This window comes from Apteryx mantelli, chromosome Z (genome assembly GCF_036417845.1).
Source record: "Apteryx mantelli isolate bAptMan1 chromosome Z, bAptMan1.hap1, whole genome shotgun sequence".
Lineage (NCBI taxonomy): Eukaryota > Metazoa > Chordata > Aves > Apterygiformes > Apterygidae > Apteryx > Apteryx mantelli.
The window spans coordinates 86,431,755-86,448,504 of NC_090020.1; the positions used below are offsets into that span (position 1 = coordinate 86,431,755).

At 47.3% G+C, this 16,750-nt stretch overlaps 1 protein-coding gene across 12 annotated transcripts in view; it reads right to left on the minus strand.

Annotated features, from left to right (window-relative positions):
• Window positions 1–2,603: 2,603 nt before the first annotated feature.
• Window positions 2,604–16,750, minus strand: part of TCF4 (transcription factor 4) — a 216,969-nt gene continuing 202,822 nt past the window's right edge. For 9 of the 12 annotated variants that reach the window (XM_067316317.1, XM_067316316.1, XM_067316320.1 and 6 more), the window contains 5 exons: window positions 12,740–12,875; window positions 11,612–11,774; window positions 8,673–8,902; window positions 7,604–7,745; window positions 6,829–7,248 (listed from right to left, as the gene is read on the minus strand). In XM_067316317.1, coding sequence (XP_067172418.1) covers window positions 7,609–7,745; window positions 8,673–8,902; window positions 11,612–11,774; window positions 12,740–12,875 — 666 coding nt within the window. In that variant the 3' untranslated portion in view covers window positions 6,829–7,248; window positions 7,604–7,608. Of the gene's footprint in view, window positions 4,705–6,828; window positions 7,249–7,603; window positions 7,746–8,672; window positions 8,903–11,611; window positions 11,775–12,739; window positions 12,876–16,750 lie in introns of those variants that run through there. The other 3 variants (XM_067316314.1, XM_067316313.1, XR_010886998.1) reach the window with 2 other exon arrangements.

The window sequence follows — 16,750 nt, forward strand, 5'->3', positions numbered from 1 at the left end:
CTGTCACTCTTTCAGGTTGCAACTCGGGGTTAACGCTCGCTGGGTTCCTGGGAAAACCCCAGGAATGCACGTTCGCAGGGGAGGCGCTGAGGTGTCTCCGGATCCGCAGCAAAAGCCCCGCTGAGGCTTTCCCTGCCCCACGGCAAAGCCTTTTCCCCACGGCGTGGGCTGAGGACCCGTTTCCAAGGCGGCTGTAGGATTTCTGTTATAAATCACCATATTGGCTTAGCGGCGTAAAGAAGATAAACGATCTCTATCTCAGGCTACAGCAAAGGTATTTAGCGCTCCTGGAGCGAGGCCAGCGCTGCGAATGCGTGAGCCCCCAGCCGCCGCCGGGGTGCCTGGCCCCATCTCCCCGGGAAAAGCGGCCTTTGAGAAAAGCAGGGCAGAACATTTCCGGCGTTTCTTGCCCAGAAACGCTGTTTATGGCAAGAGAAAGCGCTCGGCGCAGGCAGCTGGACGGGGTTTCTCGCCGGGGCCAGGCGGGACGAGCTGCCGGGGCCCCAGCAGCCCCCGGCGCCCGCGTGCCCGCTGAGTCCTGCCCGGGACCGATCTGCTTGTCAGCCAGGAAAGCTCTCAGTTTCCCTCCACTGAGGGGAAGAGAAAAGTCTTGCAGACAAGACAAGCGATTTGCCACCCCCTTCCGTCGGAATTAAGAGATATTGGAGATCAAGAAACGTCGTTAACTGGGGAATGACCGCTAGCACTGACATCTCCCCAGCTGCCCCCAGTCCCATCCCCGGCCCTGTCCTCATCCCCATCTCCATCCCCATCCCTGTCCCCTTCCCTGTCCCCATCCACCATCCTCGTCCCTGTCCCCTTCCCCATCCCTGTCCCCATCCCCATCCCCATCCCCATCCCCAACTCTGTCTCCGTCCCCATCCCATCCCCATCCCTGTCCCTGTCCTCTTCTCCTTCCCCATTCCCTTCCCTGTCCCCATCTCCATCCCCATCCCAATTCCCTTCCCTGTCCCCATCCCCATGCCCATCCCCGTTCCTGTCCCTGTCCCCATCCTTGTCCCTGTCCCTATCCCCATTCCCATCTCCATCCCGGGCGGAGGCGCCGCCCCAACGCGGCTCTGCTGCTTTCGCCCACGTCCTTCGCTCCCCTGTGGTGGCCGCGGGGGCTTGGCGAGGAGCCCTCTGTGCCGCCGGAGCAGCCTTCGGGCGGCATGACGGAAGGGAAGCGTGACGGGGACGGCTGCCGAGGGCACCGCACGGCCTGGGCGCGTGGTGCAAGGCACTCGGCACGAATTTACCGGCTACCAACGCAATTGCAGCGCAACTGCATGGGAGACCACGCCGGCTTTCCCGGAGCCGTCAGCTGGCGGGGCTGGGGGCAATTCCTCACCCAACCTGCATCTCCATGGAAAAGAGGAGAAGGAAAACTATTCCTCCTCCTAGTCTTCAGCCTTTGCATTTTAGAGGCTCGTCTTCGGGGTGGACGGCACCCGCAGCAAAAGGCAAACGGAGGAGGCGCGTCCGGCCTCGGCGGGAGGCACCAAGCAGCCGCAAGCAGCAGCGGATCAGCTTGGGAAGAGCCGCCGCACCGCCTGGGAAGCTGAACACCACGGCAGCGGTAGCGCCGGCCCCTGCGGCTAAAGCGGGGAAAGACCTAGGAGAGCAGATGTGAGGGAAATTCTGTTAAACCCGGCTCGACCCGTAGCATTTGCAAAGACCGAACCGCGTGGTTCAGTAGCGATAAAATGCCGCGGAAAGGTAAAAAGTGCAGCGATGAACCGAAACGCCGTCCACGTGCAAAACTTGAACGTTGCCATCGGTCAAAGATCTTTGGAGAAGTCAGGCGCACGTCGCGTACGGCTGATTAAAGCACGTCCCCGCGTTTCGTTACCGACGGCCGCGAGCGGATGGACGGGCCCCCGGCTCCCTCCTCCGGGCGACCACGGCGGCAGCCGGCGCGCTGCTGCGGCGACACCGCGGGCGCAGGGACCGTCGGAAAGACCCCAAACGCAGCGCCGAGGAGAGATAATAACTCCTAGGTGCAGATCCGCGGCGGGTTTTAAACACACCCCGCGGGTGCTAGAGAAACGCTGCCTGCAGCCAGCCCCTGCGCCGGGCAGAAGCGAAGAGTTAAAAATAAAGCGTAAATGCAACAAAATCGTGACCGCGGCTCGCGCCACGCGGCTCGCAAGCATTAGGCATCGCGGGGCTTCGTGCCAGCTCTAACCACGGGTAGCAGCAGGGAAAGAGCTGCTGCCTGCTGCAGATGCCGCCTGTCTGGAGGCGCCCGGCTTCCCGGGAACCGGGAACCTTTTCCCGCAGGGCCGCTCGGACAACCTCCCTTCCTCGCTCTGTGAAGCGCCGTGCATCCTTCCAGCGGTTTGGGCTGCTCCGGGGCGAAATACGGGCGTTTCGCTTACGCAGCAGAACAAAACCGACACGATCGTGAGCATGAAAATGATCCTTTTTCCGGCGCTTTCTCCCACCGCGCTCCGGGTTTGCCAGAGCTTTGCGAGCATCAGCGTAAAGGGGGGGGGGGGGGGGAGGCAGGAGCCGGGCTGGCACTAAAGCCCCCGGGTCCCGCGATGCGGCCAGAGCCGGCGCCGGGACGCCTCGAAGGAGACAAAAAGTGCCGGAAACGGTTTATAAAAATGGCACATTTATTGCTACAGAACGGTCATGTACATGACGGCATCGAATAACTACAGATGAGAAACAGGTAATGGCCTACACCAAGCTGTGGTTGTTTGTTTGCAGATCTTCTCGAAGGAACTCCAGCACACAACCTGTTTGGACACTTCTACAAATCAGAAATACACCAAAAACATGAAAAAATCGAGGCACTCAGCCACACATTGAAAACAAGGTGTAACTGTTTATCTTTTTTTTTTTTTGATCTTTTTCCCTTTTTTTCGTTTTTTTCCTGTTTTTTTTTTTCCGCTTTTTACTGCTGCAGCTATGTGTATAGTCGCAAAAATTTCCCCGTTGCGACCTACAACTAAAAAAAAAAAAGCTACCATACAGTTTCATCTCAATAACACATGGTAAAATAACATCTTTTAAATAGTAAAATAAAGTAACAAACTTTTACTCAGAATGATTCCAAAAATCTACAAAGAAGAAATATTCAGAATCTGACAATTTTTTTTTTCCGTAATATTCATGGTATAAAAGGATTGCTCCTGTGAAAAATAAGCCAAATATATTTTTTATTTTTAAATTTAGTTTTTTTTTTCCTACTAGGGTGTACTACAGTCTATTTTATAGCAAAAAGAGCACTAGACAAACGAAGCTTTATAACAAAAAGCCAGGCACTGATACATGGTAAATCTCTGCTTTTTTTTTTTCTTATCTTCACTTAATTGCATCACAAGTAACAAGAATGAAAAAGGCCACAGTTCATATATTTTCACCATTACATAAGTCTATAATACTTGAAATGAGTATGGTCAAACCAGCACTGCACAAATATGAATCAACTTCAAGTCCCATGAGAAAGAACATGTTTTTAAAAAACAAACAAACAAAACAAAAACAGAACGAAAAGGTAGGGCCCCCCAAAGGCCCTGGTGCCCCTTTGTGTTGGAATTCATCATATTCCACCTTTAGGTTTTTTTTTCCAGTCAACCAGTGGACTAATTTTTTCTTTTTCTTTTTTTTTGTTTTTTTTCTCTCTTTGTGGTTTTTTTCCCTTTTTTTTTTCTTTTTTTTGTGCTTGTTTCCGCTGAAATCTCTTCATTCCTGGCAATACACTGTATTGTTCACTTTTGGACACGGACCATATCTGCCTATTGGATACGAAGATGAAGCCCTCCTCTCCCTGACCGCCCCTTTTCACTGCCTTTCCCCCCAACCCCTGAAAAAAACTAAAAAAAAAAAAAAAAACCCTAAAAAAAAAAAGCAATCGGAAGACTGAATCAGTACAAGTTGCATCACTGGTAGGACTGACAGTTGTATAAACATTAGTGTTCCTTGCAGCTACACAGAAGACAAATGGTAAAAAAGTCCTAGGTGAACAGATTCCCTATTCAGCATATTCATAAATTACTTGAATGTGGAGGTGGATCGTTTCTTAAAAAGCTGCTATTTCCGTATTTATTTCTGAAAGAGTTTCTTAGCCCGGTTTATTACCACGTAACACAGCTTTCTAAAACCCTCGTTATTTTAACTAAGTATCACCACCAGCTAAATCACCCTTGACAAAGCCAGCTCGAGATGCACGTACCTTACCTGGTTTGGGAAATAATGGAAAAAGTAAGGATTGCACGCTTGCTTTTTTTTTTAAAAAAAATCCTCCCTCGTCTAGAATGGAAAGAGAACAGGATCCTCAGCGCTTAAACCCGGCAAGGACGAATGCTTATCTCGCAGAAACTAGGAGTTTTACGCCTAGGTGGGACACACACCGTGCGATCCGCTCGCTGCACGGCGCCAAGCCCATCGGAGCGGCCGGACGCAGGCTGCAGTGCCCGCCCAATTTAAGGGAAAGCAGGATGCGAACGGAACAATAAGAGCTTTTCTCCTTAAAAAGTCCGTAAACTAAAACTTGCCGTTTATTTTCTGTCCACAGATTGGTTTAAATAAACATGAAGTTGGTCTTATAATTTTTTTTTTACATCGTTTATATCAGAAGCACGGTTCTTAAAATCGCCAGGACTCAAAGGGCTGCTCTCAGCTCCCTACAGTGAGCGTGGGGTGCCCGGGTACAGACCGAAACTCAGTATCATCCACTGCGGTACAAATTTCCTGAAAAAAAAGATATGGCTTGTTCATTGTCATTTTACTCTTAATACCATACACAGTAACAACACATATGGTACTGATAAACAGAAACCTTCATCCTGCTGAGGATACCAGCACTCAGAAACATTAGCTGTCATTAACACTGGGTGGAATTAACCTTTATTACACCCATTTTCATATAAACCAGGCCTGCTAAAAGTCCAGCATTTAAAACGTAATATGCATTTATAATTCTGAATTAAACCTTAGTGTATTCTCCTCTCCTGCATTTTTCTAGTGGTTTAATCCACCTCCACATTTGAGAAACTTATCAACAAATCAAAACATTTTAAGTTTTATCGCTACTGAACATATTTACAGTTTTCAGCACGCACACAGCTAATCAAAATGTTTATGGGTATGTAGAAGGTGATCACATGGTAACTATCATATTTGTTCTTTACGTTTTCAGAAACAAACATAAAATTCAGATTCTTGTATCTCACTATTTCATTTAAATGAGACTTTTTTTCAACCACACAGATTTTTATAAACAAAAAACTGATACAATGTATTAAAACACATAATAACAAGAGTCTACATGTAAAAATATAACTTTTACATACACAATTTCAAAATAATGATACGTTTGCCATTTGTTGCATAAAATTTACAAATGTATTTTTCATTACTATATAACTGGCAAAACAGGAGAACAGATGGAACATTTAGACCGTTTGATGGATTTATGGCATTTATTCAGTGTTGATAGGTGGAAAATCTACTTGAACAGGGAGATTTTATTTTAAATACATGCCAGGTTTGTGTGGCTGTAAAAATAGAAACTGGAATTCGAGACAAAAGGATGCTGACAAATACTTAACTAGGAGCACTATCTGTTAATTGTACTGTACACCAAAGTCAATCGTTATTAAGATTCACTATGGAAGTTGGTTCAATTGTGCCCAGACTTCAAAGCTAGTTATCTGATGAGTTGCTGTGCCATAGTTTGATCTATGTTACTATTAAATATGTTAAGTAAAAACTTCATTCATACTGGCCAGAGAAATACTGTACTACCACCCCTCCTCAAGAAAGTGCAACTTAATGCTTTAGGACTCATAAGGCTTGTTGTAATGCTGCATGATGACCGAAATTGGCATTTTTACAAAGAAAGGAGGAGGCAGCAAGTGGTCTACACTTAAATAATCCACTTAAAAACAAGAGAAGAACAAAACAAAACAAAAAAAGTCGATCAAATCTGTCACACTACTTGCAATTTTCCCACTGGATGTTCTTCCTCTCCCCCCGCCCCGCCACCCTCCCGCCACCCCCCCCCCCCTGCCCCCAAAATCTGACCATGTATTCAGAAACGCCTCACTGCACACTATTTAGGCTACACACATAGGTAACACTTTAATCGGTTTGTTAAATCACAGCCACTTTGATTATGTTATGTTTCTGATGATATAAACATTGGAAGGCACAGTGGTAACATTGTAGCATTCTAACCTTGTACCTCTGAAAATCCCAGAAAAGGGTCAACGAGAGCAACATTACGATTCGGACAAACTCCTTTTGCCAAGTCTCGGTAACGTTGCCTGTAGTATCTACACATGACGTGACTTTTTTAAGTCCTGTGTTCCCAAAAGACTGAAGAAACAACTCTCTACTTATTTATGAATGAGAAGCAACGTCAGGGTCAGCGTTTCATCCTGCACTACCCCTCCAGAGACAGAGTTGGCACTACAGGTTACAATAACAAAAACAGGGGAGAGGGACAGAAATAAGACAAAAAAATCCTTATTTACAGTAAAATCTTCTTTTTAAAAAAGTTAATCAGTACTATTTTTTTACAGGAGCAAAAAAGTCTGAAACAAATGAACAAAAGCTTACCATATTCACTAAATTTTTAATATATATTTATATATATATTTATATATATATATTTGTCATAGGTCTATAAGATCCATCTGTTCCTCCTACCCTAAGGAATGGCTAATGTCATCACTTCAGTTTTCATTAGGACGTTTGCTGGTTTTGTAAATATCTGGGCAGCAAAGCTTCCCTTTTAATATCCAGTAAGTATAAACACTAGCTGTCTAGCACACCAACAAAAACGCTCATTTTTTTTCTTCAGAAGTACACTTTTTCATTATTGCAAGTTTACAATTTTAAATTAAATATTTTTTTCAGACTTACAAATTAATTATATTTTTTTTTTTCCAAAAGAAGTTTAGGCACAAATGCATTGTCCCACAGTGTGGAGAAGATTGCCATTCAGTCTCTCGGCTGTGCACTTACAGCTCGCAACATACTGCTTTAAACATTCTGAATGATATGTTAAAGAGAGTCGTCCCTCAAGTTGCACTTTTTGTGTTTTTGTTTTTTTTCTCGCTTTTAATAATCGGGAATGCTGAAATCTCTTGCGTCTGTGATTCTTAACTACTCAGACTTGTCTTATATTACAAAAAAGGGGTTAAGGAGAAGTGTTTATGTGGGTTTAAGATAATACAGCTGTTAAGGAAGTGGTCTCTTGTTTAAATGAAGAAATGTGGCAACTTGGACCTGCGAAAGAAGCAAAAAAAAAAGGTCGCGTCAGTCAAGGATAGTTGAACACGCATGACTAGATCTGCTTTAAACAAATGAGCCGAACGCGGCCTCGGCAATCGAGCGTGCTCGCACGACAACTCAGGAACCAACCGCTTAAGGGTGGGTCTGTTACCGCTACCGAATTCACGCTTGGTCCCAGCCCTGGCTCCGAGGAACCGCGAGGAGGAGGAGGAGGAGGAGGAGGAGGAGGAGGAGGAGGAGGAGGAGGAAGAGGAGGTCCTACACACTAGCTTTGCCTCAGCCCACTGTAACGCGCTGGGTGTTTGGGAGCAGGCTGCTAGCACCTGGGCGCCGCCGGAAACCAACTTGCCTTTTTTACATCTGTCCCATGTGATTGGATGCATCTCCCATCCCGGGGTGGGGTCCCGCCAGGGAAAGCGGAGGAGGATCTGAAGATACTTTCTCTTCTTCCCTTCTTTTCAGACACGCCGCTTTAGGGTTCAGATTTCTTTCTGTTGAATTGGAGCAAAAGGCAATTTCAAATATTCACATTTTTACACCAAACCAATCTGCCGGTTGCACGTGCATTTAAAAACAATTAATGCATCGGTTACTTGTGGCCGTCTCGGTGCAAGAACTTAGAGGGCCAGAATGGATGGTAGAGCTTGGTCAGGCCACGTGCTGAACCGCACCGAGCGCACCTCAGCGCGCAAGCTCTGCAAATGCCTCCACGCTTGTGCTTTGCTAAGGAGCAGCCACCGCTTCGCACTGAACTTGGATCTTTCTAAAGAACGCAAAACGCACTGACGACGTCGAACGGCGACACGGGAAGCGCGGGGCCGCAAAGGCAGACGAGCACCTCACCGTGACTCCGGGTGCTCAGATCCAGCAGGGAGATGCCCCTGCCCCGTGTCCGCGTAACGCGGCGAGCGTGTCGGGTCTCTGAGACTCACACTGCCTTCGAGCGTGCATGGCTGCCCAGCACCCTGGTGTCCCGGCTGGGCTCTAAGGCAAGTCGGCCTCTTCGCCCCTCCAAGAGCCCAGCAGCAGCCGCGCCATGGCGCAAGCTTCTGCGTGGGGAGGAGGAGGCGTTTCTCAGACCCTCCTCGGCCCCATCTAGGGCTCCGGCGGTGTCTTGCATGCCATGAGAGCAGCCCGGACACCAAGTGTTAGCATTGCCTCCCTCCCTCCCTGGACTGATGGATTAATACGAAGGGAAGGGCTGGGAAAAACTCATCTCCAACAGCCATGGGACCTCATCAACCTTGGGTGCCCTCAGCACGGGCAAGGTGCCCAGCTACCTTCCAGCGCGAGAGCTTAGGGCTCGCCTCTCTCCTTGGGATAGGGGGCCACCAGCCAGGCGTTTCCAAATTCACAAAGGTGTGTTTCGTACGGCCGCAAACCAGGAGGAATTTGAGGAGCCCGGCTGGGACACTGACCTCTGACTTGCTGCTCTAAGCTGAGGATGACAGCCACAGCCTGGTGTAAAATCAGGAGCTTGGTCTGGGGCTTGTCGCTCTTCAGATGGAGTTGCACCATCCGGCCCAACTCCTTGAAAGCCTCGTTGATGTCGCGCACGCGCAGGCGCTCGCGAGCGTTGTTGGCCATTCTCCTCTCCTTTTCTCTCTCGGCCTTCTGCTCGGGTGTCAGGTCTTCGTCGTCGTTATTGCTGGGAAACAAAAGGAATACATCATTTTCTAATGATGTGGAAAACAAGCGATGCAAAGATTTTAAACAGACTTCACCCAAAAGCACAGCTGCAATTCACGACCAGATACCTTCTGAGTAATTCTAACTTGCCGCTTTTCTTCTGCCAAACCTCTGTGTAAAATTCACTGCCCTTAAATTTTGCACTGAGTAAAACTCCTGGGTTTGTAATGAAGCTTTACAATCTGCAAGGCAGGACAGCTTCACTTCTGATATTTAAAAGAAGCAAAAATGTAGCTTTTTTTTTTTATTAAATATTTTTTCATGGCCAGTGCTGCAAAATTTTAATCACGACAAATATGTCATGACATATTCTCTGAATTCCACCTTGTTCTGAACAACGATGGAGCGTGTCCATTTTGAATTAAAATAAACAGCATTCCAGACACTCCTAATATTCAATATTCTTCTGTAACAAACAGAAACATTGTGACTAGGAGATCTATTTAGCTCAAATCCTATAGCTATTGTATATGGTCCTTTGGATAAAGGAGGCCTCAGAAGACTGTCCTAGGCGACACAGACGAGGACTGGGAGGGAGGTCAAAATGAAAATACTAAAATATAGGGAAGCTACAGTGCGCATGTAAAGGCTCTCGTACAGCTGCAAGACCAGGGCAGAACAGGATCACGCAGCAACCTACGGTTATTTTTACCCTCCATTCCAAAGAGCATATTGGCAGCTAGTAGCATTTTTCCCACCGTCCTTGTTGCCTCTGGGTTCACTCTGGAGACCCACGGGCTTTATGCTTTTATCCCTGCTGTTTGGGCTTCTTCCATTAAGGACGTTAGCAGGCAAATCTCATGGACGCTGGGACCGCATCAATTAAGTTTCTAAGCCAGGAGGACAGCCGTGCATGTGCATACGTCCCCTTTAGCAGACTGTCACACCGGTTTCAGAACAAACATTCTCCACCCTCAGGACTGCGAGGGTGAGGGGACCCACCGCTCTCCGCGGGGACGGCCGTGGAAAGCCACCAGAGCTGCCCTGGGAAGCGCCCACACAGAGCACGGGGCAGCGAAACGCCCGCGGGCAAACAGCCACAGGAGTAATTTACAGCTGCAAAGAGCCCTACACTTAACTTCCACCTCCTTTCTGCAGCAAAACTGCTTTCCATCCAGACAAAGTGATGATTTTAAATTGAAAACATATTAACTAGTGAGTCACTGGCACTATATAATTTGAATTGGTTATGCAAATACAGTAATAAATTTTCAGCAGCCCTAACAACATGAACGTAGACATATAACTAAATATCAGGAGTAACCTTTTAAAGCTGCAAGCATGTTAAAAGCAAAAATGTTAGCCTACAAAAGCTTCAAAGCACATATAAATATGCATAAGTGACACCATATTTGTTAAATTAACTAGAACTACGATCAGCTTACATCAGCGTAAAGGTGCTTTCTTCTTACCATATCATACATGGACATGAAAGCCTCACTTATACATATGGTTATTTCAACACATTTATTGAGAGACAGTCTCAAGTGTCATATATTTTCTCCAATCATAAGAGACGTGAATGTAATTAACGTTTTAAAAATCAGTGAGTGCAGGCCTGCGAGTTCTGAAGTCTCAGCCTTTTCTCTGGAGGAAAATGTCTGCACAGCACAACTCAGATGTTTCTTATCTTGTCTCTATTTTTATACAGAGAACCAGGGGTGGAAGGAGAAAAGGCAGAATTAAATTTCCAGTCGGTTTTTAAAAACACCCCAGAAAACGAAGCAGGATTGTGCCTGGATTTCAGCTTTCTTGGCATTTTTGTTATGTAGTTTGGGACTCAACTGAGGATGAAAGGTATCTGCACTCCTGAGCTCCACCTCAGGTCCTAAGGTGAAATTCAGGTCAGAGAAGTGAAATTCAGGCCAAGAAGGACAGCAGAAAAGCCCGTCCTTCGTTCAGGTGGTGAGTGTTTGCAGTGTCCATGGACATCACTCAGGTTCACCAAGGACATGAGTTCCTGGATGATAAAACCCAACTGTGACTTCACTAGTACCTTCCAAAAACTTTTAAAGAATATGCAGAGCAAACTTTGTCCCCCTGGCAGTCCAAAAACATTCATGCATTTCACAGCCACCACCATCTCCAAGGAAGAGAGAAATCTACTGCCGTTCCTAGGACTTGGATACAACAGAAGGCCCATCTTCTTCCAGAAGATACAGAAGGGGCCAAATCCTTAGCTGCTATAACAAGGCCACTAAATCCTCCAATTGATCCTAGGAACTCCAGAGATTTACAGAAATTGAGGATCGGCTGTAACGAATTTATTTCAAAGGCAAAAGAAAAGAATACAGTTTGTTAGTTCAGGTGTAGATGTGATCAACTCTTAGGCACATTTTGAAAAGGTGGAAATATATACTGTATTCCAGTTTGCAAGCATAGGCAGAGAGGAATAACAGCCTAATAAATCCATTTTAGGGTAATGCAATTTCTTTACAGATTGAGGAGAACTTGCTCAGTGTCCAAATCTGTGAATTGTCCAAATTTGAGGAAGTCCTGGAGTACAAGTATCAGAAATGTACTTAGTACTGCCAGAATAATCATTATGTTCCACTTAGGCTGTGGTTTTACCTGCCAGGAAAAAAACTCATAGTTTCTTCCTGTTCTGTTCACTTCATCGAAATCCAGTAAAGGAATTAAATGAAGCGACACTATTATATACTGTTACCTAGATCTTGACCTAGTAATTGATTTGATATCCTTCTTGTCATCCTCTAGTTTCTTGTCCTCAGAAGACTTTGTGTCCTGGAGGTTTTCATCTCCCTCGTCATCGGACTTGATTTCGGAGCTACCTGAAGAGACGCTCTGCCCTTGCAGTCCGGTTGGCATGCCTAGGAGGAAGCACACGGGTGAGCCGTAAGGCAACGCTTCAGCAAGAGTTTGCACCAATTTGGTCTGCGTCCTCCGCAAACGGTGCCCGCAGGAGGGCCGGTGCCGCTGCCTGCCGCTCTCAGCAGCGCGGGCCCCGCCGATGGCCGCAGGGGGAAGTGCAGAGGACGCAGCTGCTGAAAGCGGTTCTCAGCTGCGGCTTTGAGGTTTAATTCTCCTCCGTAATCTTTTGGAAGAGACGGGGGCTCACCGTCTACAAAACATCAGCTAAACTGCACTGAGAACTGTAATCACAGAAACCACACGTCTTGTGCTCTGACCGAGGACCCAGTGCAAGCATTAACCATCATCCCCAGCTTCTGCACGCAAGGATTTAGGAAGAAAGTAAGGCTTTGAACTCCTATAGCAAATTTCATCCCTACATCTGAGAGAGCTCTGCGCATTCACGACCTGTTAGCCGATAAGATTATCGGCATTTTACAAAACGGGCAGCGAGCTTGTGATCTCGTCTGGCCTCACATTGCCGGCCAGTAGCTGACCATGGAAGAGGACACGGGACGCCTAGCTGCTAGTCCTCTTCAACCACTGGATAGCTTTTCCTTCATGTTAAAAAAAAATCTTTAATATGTCACTGCCATAAAATAATCAAAATACCTTAGCTGCCAAGAATGAGCAAGACCTTGTGAGACATCATAATAGAAATCAGGGATTCTTCTTCCCACATTTTAACTGCGAGACTATCAGGCTCTAGGAGGGAAGATAAACCCTAGCTGGCCTCCAGGTTCAGACAGCGTCGCACCTGCGTGATGCTTTCTACCTGCTGCTCGCGGCAATCCCGGTATCAGACCTCCCCGCCCGGAGACTGGTCGCTCGTGCACCTCTAACAGTCGGAGCGCTTCCGAAAGGCGAGCGGGATGAGCGGACAACCCCCGGCGGGCTCTGCCCCCAGACCCCCCCCGTTACTCACCCCTGTAGGGATCCTGGGGTGGGTTGAGGTCCGGGGAGGTGGCGGACTGGACGGGCAGCTGGGGGACCGGGACCTGGTTTGGCACGAGCGAGTGGCTGCCGCGCAGACTGACGCCGTCCTCGCGGTGGGCGCCGACCTGCAGGAGAGAGGCCACGGTGAGGGTCGCCCCGGCGCGGGGTGGGGGGTCCCCGCCGGCGGCTCCTTCCCCGCCGCGCTGCGCTAGAGGGCGCAGACGGACCGCGGCGCCCGCGCTCGGCGCCGGGGAAGGGAGGAAGACGCCGAGGCGCTCGGCGAGCAACGAGCCCGGCAGAGGAGCTCAGGCAGGTAAAACGTCAAAGCGTCTCCCGGGGTGCTGCAGCGGAGCGCGCTGATCCGCACCCATCTGTCTTCTATCATGTCCGCCAACAGATCTGACAATTATCTTAATGCCCATATGCTTAATTGTGGGCTTCTCAATTCCCCCATTGCTAGCGGAAATCCTGCAGGAATTTCAATTTGGCATTCGACTTTCATTTCGGGGGATGAGATTCTCAGGCCTGCCATTTCTTCCCCGCAATGCCAGCTAAGCCTCTGACAGCGGCAGCTAGAGCAGCATGTGCCACACGCAGCCCCTACCCAGGGCAAGCGCAGCAAAACGTCACCTGCCTTTTGCAAAGCGCGGAGCCCCCCCCCCCCCCCAAATCAGCGCCCGCTGCATTTCGCTAACCGCAGAGCTGCAAACCCGCAGGGGCGCCCGCCCGGCCAACGCCACGGCGCCGGGCAATGCACCGACGAAGGCTTTATTAAACGCTCTGGTAACGCCATCATCTCACTGACAGCGCGGGCACAACGGAAATACAGCCGCCACTTCCATGCACCTTGCTCACAGGCACGCTTCGCGAATCGGGGTCGTCACGGCGTTAAATAAAAGAGACCACGGAGGAGAGTTGAGTGTCTGAAGAGCCGAACTGTCAGAAGTTGCAGTAGGCTTTGAAATAAAAACGCCCAGAGTGGATAACAGGGGAATGGCGGAGAGCTGCCGCTCGGGTTTCTGCATTTCAGACACGACTCGCTGACGATCGGTGCTGTGAGTGGTATATACAATACGTCTACGTAAAATTTAGTGCTCGTTCTGGACTTTCTCAGGTGTACGTCTCCCATAACACTCAAGGAAAGTGTGCTTCCATAGAGGATAAACTCAGCAGAGAACTGTAAATCTCTCTTTATTCTCAAAAAGTTATCATAAGTACTTGTGCAGATAAAAAGATTGAGGAATGTTTCTAATCAGACTTACAAGATAATATAGTATAATTGTTAGCAGCGAGTCAAGACCGCAGTAAGAAAGATAAAAGGGAATCCTGCCAAAGGGAACTTGAGAAAATCTTTTACTACTAGACAAAACGCAAATAACCAAAAGCAAGTGTAAAACAGGAGAGACAAAAACTCTCTCCTTGTTGAGACACTTTAATTTTAAAAACATGACATACTAAGAAAAGACTGGAACTAACATTATTTGGTTGTAAGAAAGAATAGCTGTTCAGAGATATGTTTAGAGCTCTGCAGTTCTACTTCCTTAAATCTCAAAGATTCAAATGATAAAACGTAATGAAAATCATGATGACATTCTTCTGAGAAGTATTATTTAGCATCATCTACAAAGGAAAAAATACCAGTGAAACAGGCTTTCCTTCTGCACCCTCAGAGATATTCAGCTCAACTGGATATGACCCTGGGCAACCTGATCTAACTTCGAAGTTGGATCTGACTTCAAAGCTGTCCCACTTTGAGCAGGGGTTTCATCCAGATGACCTCCAGAAGTCCCTTCCAATCTAAGTTTTTCTACAATACTATGAAGGATGAAAACCATCAAATTTTGAGGTAGATGAAGACAAAGAAACATATGATACCACTTCTGTTTGGGAAACAACCACTACTCCTCAAGCAGAACTCCTGAGAGCAACTGGAAGTTGTCAGGGGACTTTCTCAGATGTAACATCTCTCCCCGAGTCCCTCCCTTTTCCTGCGCGTCTCCCTGGGCTCCTTCCAGAACCAGCGCAGAAGGACAGACAGACCCCTCTGGAAGGGGACTGGGAACGCCCCGTCTCGCTCCTGCGCCTTCAGGAGACGCCCACCACCTCCTGCGACCGTGCAGGGGACTTGGGAGACCAGCCACCTCCGTAGAGGGCCACAGGAGATGCCTCTCGTTGGGTGGCCCAGCTTGAAGATGGACAATCTTCAAGTTCCTGGATATCTGGGTTATTTGGCCTGAGCTCTCATCTCTCTTGTTTCATCCTGCACAAAAGCTGAGGTGGTAAAAACAACTGAAAGCTAATGATTTTCAAGATTTTTAAACTGAGACGTTGAACTCGGATGCAAAAAAGATAATACTACTGACATAAGGTTTTAATTACATTTTTAAAATGGGTTCCAATAATAAAAACTTTCCTCACACTTCTCTTCCTGTCGTTTCTCAAGAGATCTGGAAGATAATCACAACTGAATGCTAAATACTACCAGTCCGTATTTTCTCTTTTACAACCTACAACATTACAAATCTTGTTTGTTGAGATTTGTAACTACCATTTTTTTCCTGAAAAATGGCAAATTTCAAGCTTGTTTAGTGAACAAATCTGTCCTATGGCCATCCTTAAACTAGGGAAAAACCAGTTCCTATCCACCGTGATTTATTTTGAGCAAGACATTTTTCCCTCTCGGTGAGTGGGAGTAAGGTTTTCTGCTTAGATGTGATCTAACTTCAGGCTGGGGAATTTGCTTCACCCACAGCCCTTTGTGCGCTGCAGCGGACACAGTTTTGCTCCAGAACGTGGATCCTTTCTAACTCTCCCTACAAAAATGCCGTAATGCAACTGTCGCTCCAGAGCTTATTTCTCTGGATAATTTATTTCTACAATTACAATCACTTGCAAGAAGATTCAGGTAGCAAAATCACTTAGATATAATTTTTTATGCTTAAACAATATATTTTTGGAGATACAGAAGTCTGCCAACTACAAGCTCCATCAGGCTACAGGTCTGTTTGTGCGTGTGCAACTGATGGCTATTATGGGTAAGTTTGCCCTCAGACTTTCCCTGAAAATGGGCTGCTCATTTACTTTTCTCTTTTAAACACGATCAGCTGTTTTCACAACACCACCAGGAGCTCAGTACCTTTAGGACCACGACCACGCTGCCAAGCTCAGCTGAAAATGCCCACGTGAGTTACCAGGTATCATGATGGAGATGAGGAGCCAGACAAGGCCCTGGTGTTGGGTCTGATCTTCTCAAGAAGAAGAAAACCTGGTTGTTCTAAGCATTTCTGTCAATGAAATTTCATTGCACCAGTGGAAAAAGCAAAATTAAGCCAACACACCCACTAGAAGCACTGCAGCCTCACGGTGCTCGGTCTGATGAGCTGCATGCCAACACACCACCAGCCACCATCGCGGTGAGAGGACCAGGGGCTACAACCTCCTCCACCAGGCCACCGCTACGCACGACCACGCAGATGTCCGGTGAGTCCGGAGCGAACCCTGGTACCACCAGCCCCGCTTGGAAGGGCTGGGAAACGCTCGCGGACGATAAGGGACGGTACAAAAATGCTGTATTTTCTGCTCCTCCCTAACCAGCAAGCCATGCCGGTGTTTTGTCTATTATATAAACAACAGTTTCGCCCGGAGGTAGAGTGAAGATATGAATCATTCCCCCTAGCCCAGGAGTGTAGATGTATAAATAATACTTATCTTTAGAGAATCAAACTCACTTTGAAGTTCTAGTAATATTTTATTTATTTCCATCTCTTTAAACAGCCCCCTACTGCAACACTCAGCAGATTGGAGGGGAAAAAAACAACAAAAACCCGACCCCCAAAACAGGCACTGGAGGTATAGATGGGCTCTAAGGTTGGGGTGTGCTTCTCTGTCTTTACCTCCTCTTTGAAATCATAATCTCCCACATGCATGTACACGTGCAAGCACACACGTGCATGCTCCTGTGCAAAGTACAGTGGGCTTGAGGTAATTCAGGCAAGGGGAA